The following is a 19,294-nucleotide window of genomic DNA, read 5'->3' as shown; positions in this document are numbered from 1 at the left end:
ATATAAAATGAGGGCATTAGAGATTGCTATGAGAATCAACAGAATTTGGTGATTGGTTTGATATGACAAGAAAAAGGAAACTCTTATGAATTAACAGGTATCTTTGGGCAGTTTTGATATAGATAATATATTTGACAGAGCTTTTCAAGAATAATTAATGGTTAAAGTGATCTAACCATCTGTAACACTAAACAGTGCTAATATAGAATTTGTGTTAGAAGGGTTTAAGGATGGCAATCAGGTTGAAAGAGTAGGCTCTAAATAATCCTGCAGCTGAACCTATATATGTAAGACTAAAAAAATGTAAACCGTCTAATGGGAAATTAGGAACTAGTCCCTGCACCGACTAAGCCTGTCAGTATCATCGCTTGTTATATTGTATATAATGTTCAAAAGTTTTATATTTTACCATCATATTTAAACCATGTATTAAAACTAATAGCATTTATTATCTTAACACACATATTCATACTCTAAAAAACGTCTTTGTAAATAGGGAGGGGTGGAGAGGTTGAAGGGAAGGCAGGAGAATGGGGAAAAAAATAAGAACCAAGATTTATCATGTAAAGATACAAATTCCCAATGATAGATGTCATCATATCGTATACCTAAAATGTACCAATAAACTTAATTTTTTTGCCGGGGATTTAGCTCAGCAGTTCGGTGGCCTGCCTTGCAAGCGTAAGGACCCAAGTTCAATCCCTGGTACAAAAAAAAAAAAAAAAAAAAAAAAAATTAAATTTGTAATTCAATACATATGTAACATATTGCAGAAAATGAATAGTTAAAAGTTCTCAGTATGATGTGCAGTCTCCATCAAAAGATGAATTCAAATCTCAATCTTATTCCTTTTCTCCTATAAAGGGAGATAATATAGCATCGTTGTAAATAATAAAATAAGTAAAATTATCCATTAAACTATTTAACTCAGATATTCAACAGATTTCTTTTGGATAATTTACATGTCATATTTATTTCTGTGGTTTTTATGAATGGCCTTGGGAACATTAATACCAATTTAGAATCACTCCATTAAAGTATATTAAAGCTTCAAATTAATATATCAAGGTCCTTGGGTAAAAATATATGTAGCTTTAGTATTCTAATTTGGGAAATAGAAAGGAGTTTTTTATTAATTTTTCTTTCATTTAGTAACTTAAGAAAATACCTAAGAAATTGACTTAAGAAATTTTAAAGAAGGCTTCTATTATCAATGAGACATCTTTGAACTTACTCAAGCTACTACAGAATTAAGCAGCAGAAACAAACTATCCACTTTTCTGGAATGTATTCTAGTTAATCTGATCCCTTGGACCTCATTTTGTTCTTCTATAAAGTGAAAAGTTGGTCTCATTAATTTTCCAAGTAACTACACAGCAACTGTTACCAAGGCTGCCTTTTACAGTAATTTCTACATACTACTCTAGACTTAATGAGTTAGAATCTGAGGGGTAGTTTCCAAAGCTGTATTTCAAATTTCCTCAGTTACTGATAATCACCTAGGTGGGGGACCTTCTGGTCTAGTCAGTTACTAAAATCCTTTCTTCTGAACTTTTTCTTTTCTGTATGATAATGTCTGATTGACATTTGGAAGTATATATTCATTTCTAAGGCTTATGGCCATTAATCACTGTATTAGTTTTAAATGATTTAATAAAGTAGATCAACAAGTGTGCTCATTAAGTGTACGAGTAAAAGCAGACAATACGGTTTATAGTGTAACAAAATCTATTTCATAACCATGAGCCAGTAATACATTTATACTAAATATAGTATTTCAAAGCATTCTGCACAGAGAATTTACAGACTATTTAAATAAAATTTCTAGTTGTTTAACAAAACACTTTAAGAACTATAGTCTAATTTTCAAAACTAAAAAACCAAAGAATTAAATCACTTTATGGCACTTTAAACATATGCAAACAGCAAGCAAATTTCTGTGCTAGAAAAATGGAAAAAAAAATTAAACTAAGACAAAAATTCAAGGATTGGAAATTAGAAATACCTAGTCAACTGAGGCCTAATAAGGGTCTTTAAGCATCATATTTTTTTTTATAAAAATAAAAACACCGCAAACATAGTATATTTTTTAGCAAAATCTTTTTCCTGTGATAACAGAAAATTCTATTCCTCAGATTTTTGAAAAATATCTTAAAGTACTGACATCATCCTTCAGATGCTGGTTCTGCTGCATTTTATTGTAGTTTTTTTCCTCAATAAAACTGGACCCTGTAACAGCAAAGATAATGAAACATGCTAAGATAAATATTGGTCACAGAGACTTCATGAATAAACTGGGAACTATTTATTGAACATCTACCTTTCCATCTCTAAAAAGAACTAGAAAGATAAAACCCCTTCTCTAGAAAGTTTCCCATTTACAATAGGCCAAGCACTGATTCTGAATCACTATGAGACTTCAATTCACCGCTGTGAACTGAAACTGTACAGATACCGATTTCCTCTGTAAGCACAAATATCATCTTTTATTTTGGACATTTCTTAAATACTCATAATGGGTACTTTTAAGTTTGTAGTTGCTAAGACTAGCTATTTTGTCTTTCATTTCAGTTTTTCTAACATATCCCCCACGGTTTTGTTCATCCCCTTAGCATTTTCTGTGACATTTTGTGACATTTTGCTACTTCTACTGTTGCTCTTGCCACTCATTCCTCTTTGCTACAGCATGGCCATTTGAGCTTTTTCACCTTCCCTTTCCTGGCTTCTTATCCATGTGGGTGACTAATATTAGCACTTCCTCAGAAGTTAGGTCTTCAATAAACATAACCATCAGCATTTCTGATCAGTATTTCTTTAAGCTTTGTGATGAGATTCAGATCTTCACTCTAACAATCGTCTTTCAGAATGCTATTCAGAAATAATATCTTCACAAAGTTATTTTTTAAGGGTTTTTGTCATAAGAATGTTTCATTAAGAAATTGATAAGCACATAATTCTAAAGAAATGTATAAATTAGCCAAAAAATGCTTATACTGCATTGTCAACTCCCACCATGACAAATATTGGATTTTGCAAGAATACTGTTAAAACCATTTGGTTCAATGGCACCACGCCTGCCTGGCAAGTGCAAGGTCCTGAGTGCAATTCCTGGTACTGGGAAGAAAAAAATATATATTTGGTATCAGACATTTGTTTATGACATAATGGTTAGATCAAGAAATTAAAAAGTTTTGGTTCTTTGACATTAAATTAAAATTGATATGACACATTAAGTTTGAAAATTTAAAATGCAAAAGATCGTTAAGTATTTATTGGCATGTCTATTATACTTATCGTAAAATGTATATTTAAGAATCAAATTACATGTGAGTCTTTAAGATGCTATCAAGCAAACTGCCATCTATGATCCATAGTCAATCCTTCTACACTTTTATCTCAAGCAATATGTAATGCTTAGGAAATTTTAGTTTTCCAAATATATTCAGAAAAAATTATCAGAATTTTATCTTCCATGTAAAAAATTACAGTTGCATAACCCATTTGCCACAAATGAACTCCCTACAAGTGTTTTGAGGCAGCAGCCGACCACTGTACGACTTTCTGTGGAGGTGGTTTTGTCCATTCATAACCACTTCGACTTCACAAGAATAGTACGAGCGACAAGGGACAAAGGGGTCACCTTTCATTGTTTCACGGACTTTTGGTATTTTCATTGTATGTTACATGCCTGATTTCACCTTCACAACCAAAACAAAAATGGCAATTTTTATTCTGAAAGGTAACTGTACGCTCCCAGTAGTAGGCATTAGCAGCTTCCAACACGATCTCTAGGGATAATTCGCAGTTCTGAACCATGCTTTAGAAAAACGTTTCCTACACAAACAAACAAACAAAAAATACAGTTACACATTTTTAAAAATGACAAGTTATCTTAATATTCCAACAGTTACTGCATACTATAAAAAATGTAGTGAAAAGTAGGTACAAATATTTAAACACCATGAGAACCAATTCCATGCCTTTAATGTCTTGTTCCTATTCCTCCCATTTCTTCAACACTCAACAAATGCTTACAAACTTTAAATAAGAACATCAGTCATGAAAATACTAATACAGTCAGCACATAAAATTAATTAACTTAATTATGAATATTTAATACACAAGAAAAGACCTAAGTCAAGGGAGGAAAAATCTAAATTGTAACAAGTGACAAAAATTTAGATACAGTGATTTGGCTCAACTATTTGTTGAGGTTTTCTTCACGCCCAATGATATACACAATTCAACTAAGAAAGGCAAAACAATACACAAATATATTAAAGTAAGCAGTAATTCAAACTAATGAATTATACAGTTAAAACTGTTACTTGAAATAAAACTGCTTATTAAAATAATTTTTAAACTACAGTATATCACTCATGACAATGAGATAGCTTTGTTATAATAAAAAAAAAAACTTTACAATGTACCAATTTAAAAGTACTGCTCAACAATGTGGTTATAGTATATTATACCATGTATGGTTTCAAAAGATTTATAATTAGACTACTGGCTCAAAAAGACATTTAAAAAATAAAAACAGTTTTTAAAAGTTTAAGACTATATATAATAAAGTGTAAGACTATTTTTACTTTGCCTGCTGATACGGACATCAATATATCACTGAATTACGTTTATCTTTTAAAGTTCTAAGTGTGGATTCAGTATCTAGAAATGTAAATTATACTGTTCATTAAAATTACAGTAGCACTTACTAAATGTTACCCACATATAATGTACCCTCTTAGGAGGTAGGTCTAAATCTTTATTCGCATCAGCACAATCTTACTTTCAGACTTTTTGTTATGTGTATTCAACACTCTTAATGCTTACAAGCCATTATTAGGTGTACTTGTAGCCAAAAACATGTATAACTGTCATATGTAATGAAATAAACTATTACTCAGACTCATAAGAGTGCTCTACAATTTCTAAATAATAGCTACATCCTGATGAAAATCTTGAACCTAATTAGAATGAATCAAATATTCAGAATCAATCAACACTCATAGCCCCAGTGATACTTTGAGTTTTCACATACTTACCAGCAGTCTGTGCGGGATTTATTCCTATTCCATCTAAAAAATAAATTGTAAAACCATGCAAGTTATTTCTAAAGCTAAAATAGTAACAAGAAGAGACTCGCCAAAGCAACACTGTATAAGCATATATTAAACAATTAAAATCCCAGAACATAAATGACAATCTTTCAAGTAAAAGTAACCTGTCTATTGAAATCTACTGTTAAATATTTATACATATTGTGGGGTTAGACAAGAATATCTGTCAACACAGTGATCACAGTAAGTTCTGGGGAGATAGTTTCTCCATATACATACACAGAAACACACACACACACACACACACAGAAAACACACACACACACACACACACAGTTTGTCATTTCTTCCAAAAGGCTATAAAAGCACTACAGGTATGCCATTAATCATTTTCTTACTCCTCTGAGGCATAAAATCTTAAGAACAGAGAGATCACAAATCATTCCTTTAAAATTCCACTGACACTGTGTAAGTTTCAGAACATTTTCCCATGAGTTACTGATTGATGACACTAAAGCTATCCTAAAAGTAGGCCAGCATTCTTCTAAATAGAAACACTTCAGTGTGAAAACATACAGAACATTGTATACAGAGAAATTCTGTCACACCTAAGATGAATCGTGGTACTGCACTTTAAATCCCTTTCCTCTTATGTCTATCCTAACAGCACATAGACCATACAGCACATTATTAATTCCTATATTTGGAAGAGTTAACCCCTTCCTACAAGCTTACTTCTCATCTTATTATTTCTATTTTCCCATAAGACTAATTTCATCATACTTAACTGTTACCAGCATTCCAAAATATTCAATTTTAACTGAATACCTAACTGAATTAAATATTGCAAAACTAAAATTAAGTTTTCTACAGAAAATATAACACAATAGTTAAGATAAATTCCTACTTAACTTTGTTTTCTAAACCATTTTCTAAGGCAGTACTTTAAAAATGACATAAAAATGAAAACATCAAACATCCTACTAAATTAAAAACAGAAAGCTACTTAGCTACTCCCATTAATAATCTGAAATGCAACGAGAAAGACACCAGAAATCATAAAGTGCTATTTATATCAAAGCACAAAGAAAATGAATGGAGCTAAGTAAAGGCGATAACTCAGACTTATGTTTTACCATGAAGTACATCATTTATGTTAACATACATGTGGGGCTTTTTAATTGAACCAGTTTTGATTAGATTCTTCTTCAACAATGTCTACAGCTCAAAGGTAATAGTTTTAAAGAAATTCTTACCATTGGTAATAATTGCACTTGTTGCTGCAGGAACCTTAAACTAAAAGGCAGAAAAGAAAGATATCTATATAAATATCTATAAAAGATGAGTAACAAGAAAGAGGTACATATAGCCAATTCTATAGTTCTAGAATGTGATTTATCTTTTAGAGTGATGAGACCAAAGTACTACAATCTGCTTTGTTTTAAATAACCTTATATCCTAAATAATGTGTCTGACTATATTAAGGATACTATAGATTATAAAATACTCTTTATTTTATGGACTGCAAAAATGGAAAAACATCAATCTATAGCCAAATCAATGTCTAACTTTCAAATGTCGACATGTCACTTTTATCATATGTAATTCTATTATACAAACAAAACATAAGTAGAATTGATGAGAATATTTCTAAAGTTTCTGCGTAGAAATTGCAAGTTCCTAATAGACAGGCTTGTATTTAATGAGAGATTTCCAGAAGGTTTTCAGGTAACAGCCAAGGCTTGTACTCCCTTAAAATTCTCAAGATTTGCTGACTTAATATCAGCAATATTCTAACATTCTGAAATAGTCTAATTACACCACTAGGATATAACAACTAAATTCAGTTAAGTGCATGTCACATGGCGAATTATGTGACAGCCACATGGCGAACAGTCATAGCAAAACATCCCTGATCCATTTCAGAAATGTCAAAGAAGAAACTCAATAAAATGAAGTAAGGAATGGGTTGGTAGATAAGGTAAAGTCCATCATTTAACACTGTAAGGACCAGAAGTTAACGAAGTGTTTCATCTCTTCAAAATTTATTCATTTCTCCAACCAGTATTACTTATTAGCATGTCTGCACTATGGACTAACTTTATGAAAGTTGAGTTTTGTGATCAAATATATTTCAAAAACATTTTATTAATCTAGTCACCTTCTCAAAAGGCTTTAATATATTGCCAATACAGTCTATTTATCTACAAAAAGGAAATGGTGAATGAAGTGTTTCCTGGCCACTAATCCATTTTTCAAAAAAAAAAAATTTTTTTTTAAGTTGTACTAGATTTCTGTGTGTGGTTCTGCTCAAGCCACATATAATGGCAATGTAATTCTAGGCATTTATAAAAGGTCACTTATGCACAATTGATAAAAACAATTAAAAGCTTACTTTCAAACTAATTAGAGTACCTCAGACCTTCAAAACAAAGAATCCTACAAAAGTTTTAGTTACCTTACTGAGACTAACTTTCACATTATGCCCTTATTAAGATAAGCTGAACATTTTCTTAGTCCCAGTCACGTCACAAGTGACCATATACTTAGTGTCTTTTAAAAGCCGAGAGCAATTGCTGATATAGTTTATTCCTTCTCTAGAGTACAAAAGAATTTTATTGTTTACTAAGATAATTTTATCAAGGATTTAAATCTTGACCCTTGGTGTATCAAGAAAACTTTTTTCACTGAAAGATTCAACAATATCGTTTCCTGATAGTTCTTCTCAAATTTTATTAGTATATATGGTTGTGCAACATTTGTTAATTTTCTACTGCACATTCCTTTACAACTGTTTCTAAGTTCACAAAATGACTAAGGTTACAGCATGAAAGTGGACACTATAAAATAACTAAACAAAACAAAAATAACTAAAAACATAAAATGATGATTATTACAAACAGCTTATTCAGATATAATTCTTAAATCTGGCATCTGTTATATCTCTGGAATATTTATTCCAAGTCATCTGTGCAGCAAAAACGTACCCAGATTTGTGTCTCACCTCATTTTACTTACTTTCTCGGCATGAACTGAACAAAATCGACTTAAATACCACCACTTTGAGTTAAATTCTGAATAAGTAAAGACATTAGTGGTCTCTGAGATAGTTCACAAGGAGTTATGAGCACACATATTGGTTGGCTGACTTCCAATTAATCATTTAAACAGAGGGCAGAGCCATGAATTAAGCTGGTTTCTTATTTATTTAGTTATTACGATGATTTTTTTCTGTAACTACACATTTTTCTAAAGAGTTTGTACCAAAGTATTTAGATTTGGGTTAATCTGAGCCTGTCCAGTATCTTCACTTCACCACAAAATTTTAGTATTGTATTTTTACACAAATCATTAGATAGAAAGTACAGGCAATAACTAGCTCAGTGATACACAATTTACCTACTATTCCCAAGGACTTATCTTTGATTTCCAGGACTACAAAACACAGCACAACACATCACACACCAAAAAATAATGTGGTGAAGAGAGAAACTGCTCCATGTTATACAGCTAAAACTAAAACACATATCTGAAGTCTCCCAAGTCATATTTTAATGCCATTTTTACCAGATAAACCAACTCTTCCAAGTGTCATGTCTGATTAGCTTTATAGATGCTTTTGATAATTTGGGAGAATTCTTGTTTCTTAAAAACAAAATTCTACCATGTTTTTAAAAACTAGACATTTTCTCAAAAGAAATTTTACTGACAATCCATATGATCATTCAGAAAATGTGAAAAGATAAATTTTTAAAAATATATATACTTTTAGAATTAAACCTAAAAAATTATTTATAGAATATAATAAAAGTTTTTTTTTAAATTTACATATCATTGGCAACTTTAAGTTCAATAAAAGATCCTATAATTTTCAATGGTTACATGAAACATGTCAGTTTGTTCAAGTCATTCTTTTCAACTGTAAAAATCAAAGCTTTAACTTATAACTTTTTTTAAGAGCATAAACCTAGCAATAAAACCAGAGGGAGATGGTTGGTGATAATTTTTTTTTAAATTTTGAAACATACTGCCAAACTGAATTCCATAAGGGTTGTTCCAATTTTCATACTTACTTCTTCAGCTGCAAACTTTAAGACTGCTGTGAAAGGTGTACTTTCAGGAACACTGAGTCTGCAATAATAACAAAAAAGACATTTTAGAACATAAGTGTTTTTAAAGCCTGTGTCCCTTACTCTTTCCATTGTAACATATCTGAGGAAAGCTGCCTTTTGAGTTTCAAAGTTGGCTGTTTTGATTTTAATACATTAACCTTAAAAAAAAAAAAAACCTTAAAAAATATTAAAAAGGAAATAGCCTTAGAGTAGCTGTCCAAAGTAGCACTTAAAAACAAATCCATACTGATTTTTATGTTTTAGCATTTATACAAGTCTAGCATATGGGCTGCTGTTTGTTTCTGGATATCGCTGCAACAAGCTGAATCTCTCCTTGATCCTTACTACTTCTTGTTTAAATTTCTTTACACCCAATGCAGCAGTGTGACCATTTTCATTAAAAGTAGATCTGGGAAACATCATGACATAATATAGCTTTCCAATAAACCCTCATGTATAGGTTTAATAAACATGTCTAAAATAGTAGACCAAATTGATGAAAAAATGGTAACAATGAAGTGATTTTTCACCATCATCTGAAAAAGAGCTTAATAGTATCTGATATAATACCGTGGAAAGGTGATTTTTTAATTGACTCGTCAATATCAAGTGTATTGATAAACTTTTTAAAAAATGACTTTGTCCCAAAGTCAAATCGGCATGAATTTTCAGTTTAAAAATGAAAATGACATTACACTTAAAAATGCAAGTTTTTTAAAAAGTAAAAAAAGTAAGATTCCTATGTAAAATGTTACAGTGATTAAAAACAGAAAATAGATAATTTCAAGGAAAAGAGGGAAAAGACATTTCTCTTCGAAACTATTTGTCATCATCCCATCAATCTTCAATGTCTCAATATTAAATACAACATGAACTATCATTATATAACGCTCGAGTATATGCCCACATTCCTCATTTAGTCTACAGATCTCTGAATATAATATAAACATCATAACCACAACAGCATACTATACTGCATTTTAGAAAGAGTAGATTTTTTGGCTGTCACTCTTTCACTCCTCCAAATTACTGCTAAAGGATAAAACTGGGTATCATACTTTTCCTATTTTCTTGTTTTGGTGGAGACAGAAAATGAAAATAGAACTTTAAAGGATAGTCATTTATTAAAAAAACAATAGCTTACAAAGTACACAATAGTTTTTTAATTTCTGCAGTATCTCTACAATTTATACAGACATAATATATATACACATAGATGTATATGTGCCCACAATTAAACCTACACTAAACAATACTGCCTACTAAATTAAGTCACTGGTACAATATTCTGTTAACATTGTCCTACTCTGTCCTCTTTCTCCCTCTCCCAACTAGAACACATTTATACATTGATGAGAATAAGTATATAGGGTGAAACCAATGACAGGGAGAAAGAGGTCCCTTCACTTCAACCACTTTACTTTTTGTTTTGTTTTTTTGAGACAGGGCCTTGCCATGCAGTTTAGACTTGCCTAGAAGGCAGTGATCCTCCTGCCACAGCCTGCTAAGTGCTAAGTGCTAAGTGTGTGCCACTGCCCTCAGCTAACTTCATCTACTCTAATCCTACAAAGAGATAGGATCTAGAATCTAAGCAGGCCAACCAGCTTGTCATAGGAACTCTAAAAATAGATAGAATCTATAAATGAATTTTGTATAAATGAATAAGCAACTGAAATCGTGGATTTATACATGCCATGGAAATTTACAGATGCAGGGATGGAAAGATGTAAGACTCCCTCTCTGACAGCTTGAGTAAGAGAAGAGCTATGGAAAGTGTGAAATATTTCTGAGAATAAGGAGAAAAATAACACTGGGGGGTATAAAATGCTAGTCAATAATTTTATGTAAAATCCAAAAATTTAATTGTGTCACTTCTTCAGAAATATTTAGTTATATATATGGAACACAAATGGTTGGATTCAGAGTTGCTGTTTTGTCAAGCAAAATATACTAGGAAGAAAAAAGAGACATCAGAATTGAGGGTATTTCCAAGAAAATGATTTAGACAGACAATGTACTTACTCTAAGCTGGATAAGTGAGAAATGAGTCAGGTATAGCACTGGGGTGGAAAGTGATAGATTTAAAAAACAGTGTGATCAATGGGTTAAAGGAAGCATTGTAGAAGTGATATTAAGAGTAATGAGCTGAAAAGAGACAACATAGTTATCTATAAGAAAGTGTCTGAAGAAAACATTTTAGAGATGAAATAATTAATTAGAGTTCCTAAACTTCTAGGCCGTGACAATGAATACTTAATATAAGGTGTGAAAAGAAAAATTATAGACATGGAAAACACAAGGGATCAAAAGGCCTGCAGGCTGCAGGGGTGACAAGTGGAAGTCATTGAAGCGGATGACAGTTGTAATCAGCTCAATAGGCCATAGTACTCATAATTTTGATTATAAATTTTTTCCAAGTTTTATCTGTATTAGTACATGCTTGCCACACATGCTTACATTCTCTGTGGAGACTTGGTACACGTATATAACATATCTTAATTTTTTCCTTCATCCTCTTCCCCTCCCCATTCACCCTCCCTCCATCTCTTGGTACCTCTCCTTTTTGTAAAACATCTATTTTCTACTACCTATCTTCCGTTTTTCTCTTGATTTTTACCTTGGGTTTCTTATGTGTAAGAGAAATCAGTAATATTTAAGCTTGTGTGGCTGATTTATTTTCCTTAAGATTATGGTCTCTAGGTGGATCCATTTTTCAACAAATGACTCAAGTCTATCCCTCTTTACAGCGTAGTACTCCATTGTGTATACCACATTTTCTTTCCATTCATATGTTGATGGACATAGTGGCCACTTCCAAAATGCTGCTATTATGAATTGTGCTGCTGTAAACATGCATATGCATATATCACTGTGTGTGTGTGTGTGTGTGTGTGTGTGTGTGTGTGTGTGTGTGTGTGTTTGTCTTTAAACCTTTTGGAAAGATACCTAGAAGGGGAATAGCTGGGTTAAATGAAATTTCTAACTTTTGTTTTTTGAGAGTCTCCATAAAACTTTACTGAAGTCCTGTTCTTTGCCACATATAATGGGACTTTCAGTTGAAATAACCTCAGGAGAGTCAGTGTAGAATCACTGGAAGTTCTACATGGGCAGCGTTTAGACCACTGATAATCCACCTAACTGTTAAAGAATAAGGAAAGGCCTTACATAGATAAAAGGCCCAATTCATATTGCCCGTGCTATGAACACTGCTTATTAATTCCAACACAGGAAATGTGTAATGTAAGGCTCATTACTTTGTGATGCCTATTGTCAAGTCGCATACAAAATAAAAAGCCTGACAGTAAAAAGCAATCAACTAATTTTGGAGTGTGCAACGAAAAGTACTGCCTAGCTTCCTTAAACAGCTGGCAAACAGCTGAGAGGCCCTTTCATTCACCAGATGACAAGAACTGCTGAAGCCCCTGTCCAAAGGTCCTTCAGCTTCACTCGCCCACCAAATGAATTCCTAGGGAAGGCCAGGGGTCAGCAGAAACTCTCTGGAGTCACCGTTCCTGGGAGACACCCAGAAGAGCACACAGGGTACCTCTCCTTTCAGGATCCTGTGGGGAAGGCTCCTGGAAGGTCACAGATAGGGGTAAAAGGAGGGAAGCAGTGCAGGCTGGATGAAATGGGAACGTCTGAAAAGCTCCGAACACCTCCAGCCCAGCCAGGCCTGAGCAGCAGACGCCCCGGCAGGCAAGAAGATACTCACACTTTGTAGGGCAGCCGCGGATCTGACGTCAGCGTGATCTTAAAGGAAACCTTCGACCTGGGTAATACAAGGGGAGAAAGTCAGGACTGGGTAGCAACCTAGGTGCGGGGCGGGCTTCTCACAAGTACATAACTTACATGGTGGACCCGCGGATAGACACGCCACCCTAGCTTGGCCGACCTGCCCACTTCCTGGGCAATGAGGAAGCGCCCGGCCCCGCCCCACTCAGCTCCACGTGTCCCTCGGCGAGCCGGGGTCCTCCAAGTCCGCTGCTGTCCAAAGCAATGCCTGAAAATCGTGCGCAGATACTCGTTATAGGCGCAGCCTTAGCCTTACAACTACCTACTGCTTTTGTGTTTTTGTTTCTGAAGCAGGAGCATCGGTGGAATGGAAAGGATATCTTTCTAACTTCAGTTATACGCGCTCATATTTGTAGTAAGGCAGTACAAGTGTGAGCATAGCTTTTCGACCCTCGGTCCTACGGGCAGGTTAGGGCGGAAGTAAGTGTATAGGATAGGAGGAAGTGCCGGGAAGGACACAGGATGGAGCGGGGCGGGGTTGTGGGCCGGGGAGGTAGGTGGGGTGTAGTTGGACGCTCTCTGCCGCTGGTAAGGCAACCGGCGCCCTCGCAGGCTGGGCCTGTCCTCAACGACTCTAACTCCGTTTATTAACATTTTATCTTCTTTCTTTCCAGTAACCCAGTCCTATTATACCTATTATATTCCTAATATTTTCCCATTATTACTTTATTCTTAAATAGTGATTAATTTTCACAAGAGTTACTAAGAATTAATATTGTATTCAAAGACTTGTGCCAAAGACTTGAGAAATACAAGATCCCAGCATTTGAGAGATGTAAAGTCTAGTGGGGAAGATTGACTAGTATATTTAAATAGTTCATGATGTGATCTAATAGGAGTTGCCAATCACTGGCCACTTTTATTCAGTTTAAAAACAGACTTTGAACTCGTTCTGTGTCCAGACACTAAGCTAAAGGTTGAATAATAAAGGTACGTGTCATCTCTGTAGGATGAAGGAGTTGATAGTATCTATATAATGAGGGAAGAAGGCTGTCCTGTAACCTTTATTATGAATCTAAATATCACTGTTCATAAAGCAAACATCTCTTTCCAGACTTAGTACTCTTTTTAAGAAATTCTGTAACGAATAGATAAAAGAGGAATGAATCAGACACATTATTGGAAGGTCTAGATAATCTTTAGAAAATGTGTTACATTCTTAAGGAGAGAATCTAGAGAGACTAAGAGGAAATACAGTGCAGGTGCCGAAGACCGATTTCATTTTTGCTATAATTTTGTAGCCTACTGACCTATGATGAAATCTCTCAAAGGAAGTGATACTGGTTCTGACCGTAGCACAGCAAGACTACAGTATTCTCAAGACATTTACCTTCATTTGCGAAATTATAGGTCTTGCCAAATATGGAGTTACAGGTATATTGATTCATAGATTTGAGGATCAATAGCCCTAGAATTAGTGGACATGACCAAGATGTGTGATGGTGTCTACCCAGTGTTAGCTAGTCAAATAACGATGAAGAAATTGGTATACATACACATAGTATCTATAGTATATGTGTGTGTAAATATATATTTAAATAAAATTTGTACCCTGTTATTTGCAGTTTGCTTTTTGTTTATGTGTAAAACTTAACAAAATGCTAAAGAGAAAAGAAACTGAGCAGATAATATCTATTGTATGATGTATGTGAAGACAGTACTCAACTCCAAGCAATGTAACCTCAATACTCAGATTTGGGTGCCATTGAAGAAAAGATTTTCATATAACATATCAAAATAACAAGAGAAAAGATCGTATTCTCAAAAGATACAAAAACGTACCTATTTCTAAATGTTTAGAATTTTTTTTCCCATCTCAGGTTTCCAATTGTGTTCTCATATGTTTGTCTTCTGGAAGTAGTAACATAATTTCTGGATCCCTTTGATTTTTTCCCCTTACTCCAGAAGGAAGATTACAAATGGATTCAATATTTTAGTTTTTTAGGTGTTTCTAAGGCATTTGCATTTGGCAACTTTTATAGCCAAAGAGAGACCTAATTTGCTTAAAAGTTACAATCCTGAGTATATTTAGTGAGTATAATTTAATGAGTATAAACAGAAGCCAACTCTGAAGCAAATTTAAGAAATAATTGGTAAATGTAGCATTTTAAGACAACAAACTGCATAAATAGCCTGATGTGTCTTGGGTGAGATCCCAATTAGTATCATGTAGAGGCAGAAATGACTATAGAAGTAAATAATGTGACCATATTATATCTCATTAAATGTCAGAAAAATATACCAATATTCTTTTGCAAAAATATGTAAATTTCTCATTATTAGAATGGAATAAAGAAATTAAATTCATATGAATTTGTTATTTCTATATACAGTCTTACATAAAATAAAAATATGTCAAATTTGTTTGCTAAAAACAAATAAAAAGATTTATTTTCTTTTTCATGTTATTCTCACTATATTTATGAGTATGACTAAAACCACCTGATAGTATAATTATGTAATTCTTAAAAGTTTATATTGGGATAAATCTTGTATGTTCTATTCCAAATACTTTATATTACAAGAGATAAATTATAGCCTGATCAATTAGTAATAAATAAATATTTTATAATACCTTAATTTTATCTTTTAATTTTATCTTTTCTCTCATAATCCATTAAAAGTCATTGACATCATTGTGGCAATGACAATATTGTCTCAAAATCAATCAGTATTTCACATATAAAGTGTTGTTAATCATTTGTAGAAAATAATAGTCAATCTTGCAGAATAATGGAATGTATAGAATAGTCGTTACTAGAGACTGAAGAAGGTAGAGGGAAGGGACAGAAAGAAGTTTATTAAAGTGTAGAATTACAGTGAAGAAATTACTTTTGATTTTCTAGCACAGTAGGGTAATTGTTGCTTAAAATATCTAGGAAATATTTCAAAATCAAAGTGTATAAGAGTAGAAATTTCCAACACATGCAAAGATTAATGGTTGAAGAGATGGAAGTGCTTATTACACAGATTTTGTTATTGCACATTCTATATATGGGTTGAATTATCATACCCCATAGAGGTGTATGGATTATATATATATAAATTTTATTTATGCTCTGTAATTCTCCAAGAATAAGTATTTAAGATACATATTAATCATGTCTCTAAATATGGGATAGTACATAAACTTTAGCCAAAGATTATTCTTACATCAAAATAGTACTAAAATCAGCCCATTGAAGACTTGCCACTTGTGCATTGAAGATGTGCCTTGTATGCTACCTAGAAGAAGCAGGTTTGATGGCAGTGAGGGTGTGAGTTCTCATTTCTGTTTTAAGTATTTTTTTACCAGATCTTAATACTTTACTCTCACGTTAATCTATGAGATAATTATCTTATAATTAACCATTTTATAATAGAAATTAAATTCCAAAGGAAGCCAGCTCTTTTAATGAAGTTTATTTGTAATTATGCCAAATAATGATTAAAGGCATTTAAGAAATAAAATTACAATGGCATAAGAAAACAAAAATGGCAGTTAAGGAGAAATTTTAAAACATAAACGTTATTTAGAAAAAGTTCATTTTAAAATAAAATATAAGAATCAAAAAAGAACAGTGTCATACATGATAGAGTGGAAAATGTACTTCAAATGGATCATGCTGCCTTCAAATGATAGGAAATGCTTGGTTACAAAAAAGGAAAAATCATTTCTATATTTACTAAAATTTTCCACTGAAATTCTTTTAAAAATGGAGTGAATTTAATAGTGTCATTATGGGTAAAATACATGAATTAAGGGAAATGAATTTGCCTTTTAAAAAATCTTTATTTTATTGTTCTATAATACTTTGTGAATTCCAGTTCTAGGTTTGTATACAATTAATAATATTTAAAATTTTGTTTTTAGTGTTATTCAGTAGTACTTTCTTTTCATACTTTTTGTATTTTTTTTTTTTTTAACCAGGGATGGAACACGGGACCTTGTGCTTGTGAGGCAGGTGGCAGCACCACTGGGCTAATCCCCTGGCCCTGTTATTCAGTAGTAGATGATAGCTATTTACCTTGAGTTATGGCCCTAAGAGTTATGATCATTAGAACAGCTTTTTCAGTTAATTAACTTGTTACTAGTTGTTAGAATATGAATTATTCTCCCATATACTTTCAAAGCACTAAAATAACTTTGGTATCTTACCTGCAACATAGCTTTTCTATGTTATTAATTTAGTTATATTGTTTGAATACCATTAAAATATATTGTTTTCAATTAAATTTTATTAGTTTTAAGTATCTGACTTTTTTACTTGTAATTCCCCATCATACCTAACCAAAGCAAGAAACACCTATTGATGATTTTCTCTTACATTTGAATAGCATTTTGTTCTTTTTGAAGTCTTTTGTATCATTGCCTCCTTTTATTTCTGTAATGAAACATATAAATCATTCAAGATGGGTCTTGTCTTTTAAAAATCATGCAGCTAACAAAAAGTTATTTGTAGGACCAAGTTTATACTATAGTTTGTGAAAGAATAGTTTTAAAACCTCATTATTGACCTATCTGTTCAAAATTTTCCTAGTTTAATCCATGCAAGCTTATATTAAAATTTATTTGCAGATACAAATAATGCAGTCAGTATGTTCAATCAGCTTCTCAAAATGTTTTATTCAATTTTGTTTCCCCAGAGCCTAGAACAAATGTATGGGACACATCAGGTATTCAAATGCAGTTGTTCAACAAATTAAAGTTCGTTTAAAAGTATAACATATTGGTAATACTTTTTTTTTCTTTTTATTGAGTTTATTGGTACAATCTAGGTATACAATACAGTTCCATTCATCATTGGGATCCTGTACCTTTTCATAATAGGTCTTGATTCTCATTTTTCCCCTTGTCCCTGCCCTCCCTTCACCCCCTCCTCCCCTCCCCATTTACAAAAATTTTACTTCCATGTTTTCAGTTTCTCATATTTTTTTCCTCTCCCTTATTACCTCTCCCCCACCCTTCCCACTTTCCCTACACCTTTAGCCCTTTACTTCCTATTTCACATTATTAATTATCTCATTAGGATCCTGTGTACTATTATAGTTTTTCACACCAAAGAAACTATTCGTTATTTCAGTTAAAGAAATCTCTGTATGAACATTAAAAATAGGGAATCCTAAAATAAAACTAAAAAGGAAAGTAAGAGAGAAAAGGCAATGATGTAACATTAAATACTTTTTAATTCTAGTAGTGTTTTTAGATGACAGCAGTCATAAAAGTTCTTAATGCAGTGGCTTATTCACTTTGATTTTTTCATTGTGCTTTGTTTAAGGGATATCTATTCCAAAGACAAAACTATTCACTCTCTTGCTGCTGGTGAATTCAGAGATTAGAGAAAGCCTAATTAAAATTCTTATCAAATATGATTAGGAAGCCTTTCAAATAAAAACATTGAACATGACCATATTTCTTCCCCATTACTTTATGTGATGTGGGACATTCCAAAACAGAGACGATACATGAGAAACTTCGTTACTCACTCCTCCACGACCGTACTCTGCTTAGAGGTGAAGGATTGTCCCTTGTTGCGACCCTTCCTTGTAGCTTCCGTGGTGGCTGTAAGCGATGGTGATATGGAAATCAGGGGGTAATGAGCTGATGGCATGGGGCTCTGTGAGTTTAGGGTCTGGTCTGCACAGTGCGGATAAGTGACAGTTTCATTTAGAGCAGATTGTTTCACCTCCTTTTGTCCTAATCAGTTTATACCTTCTCTCCGTCCCCTGCATTCATTTGAGTTTATGACCCTTAGCATTCATGGTCTACCTTGGGGAAAGTATTTTTGCTGCAATGCTATCAGCCAAAGAACCACTTGAGTACTGACATGTTTAATAGGCTTTACAGTTATAATTAAGAAATTAGAGATTTCTGAGGTCAAATGATATGTAAAATCTTTCTTTGCGGTTAAAGTTATGTAGAGAAGGGTAATTAATAGATTTGGCTTGAAAAGACTATTTCATATGTTCAAGTGATGTACTCTAGAGAAATCTTAATCATTGATATAGAGTTTTTTTTTTTTTTAGTAACGATCTTGAAAATTTTACAAAAGGAATCAACTGCCTACTCTGACTGTATAATGACCATGTTATCCGACTATGAGTGCCTTTCTGGCAGCTCTGATCACACCAGATTAGTTCATTGTATCCGAAATCTCTAACAATTCATTTAAGATTTTTATTTATTTAGTTTTATTCATAGCCTTTTGTTTTGTTTTCAGAGGTATTTAAATATATTCTACTCCACAGCATTTTAATTAATTTATTTTTGCTTAGTAGTTTAAAGGTAATAGATGAATAGGTCACATACTTGAATTGTTAAGAATTTCTCCTACAAGCTGTAAGAGTGAA

At 32.8% G+C, this 19,294-nt stretch overlaps 1 protein-coding gene across 2 annotated transcripts; it reads right to left on the bottom strand.

The window, feature by feature from the left end:
• Positions 1 to 665: 665 nt before the first annotated feature.
• Ufm1 (ubiquitin fold modifier 1) lies at positions 666 to 13,122 on the bottom strand. Of its 2 annotated transcripts, XR_782376.1 has the most exons (7): positions 13,022 to 13,122; positions 12,885 to 12,941; positions 9,134 to 9,191; positions 6,317 to 6,356; positions 5,046 to 5,078; positions 2,165 to 3,834; positions 666 to 702 (listed from the first exon to the last, which is right to left on the bottom strand). XR_782376.1 is itself a non-coding variant. In XM_010635191.3 (6 exons), coding segments are annotated over exons 1-6 (258 nt in total). In that variant the 5' UTR covers positions 13,024 to 13,122; the 3' UTR covers positions 716 to 3,766. The 2 variants fall into 2 exon arrangements, 1 of the variants encoding a protein (XP_010633493.1); XM_010635191.3 differs by lacking the exon at positions 666 to 702 and having other exon boundaries at positions 716 to 3,834.
• Positions 13,123 to 19,294: the final 6,172 nt, after the last annotated feature.

This window comes from Fukomys damarensis, unplaced genomic scaffold (genome assembly GCF_012274545.1).
Source record: "Fukomys damarensis isolate Sample0158 unplaced genomic scaffold, DMR_v1.0_HiC HiC_scaffold_38, whole genome shotgun sequence".
NCBI classification, from domain to species: Eukaryota; Metazoa; Chordata; class Mammalia; order Rodentia; family Bathyergidae; genus Fukomys; species Fukomys damarensis.
This window is presented reverse-complemented; position numbering and strand designations above follow the sequence as displayed.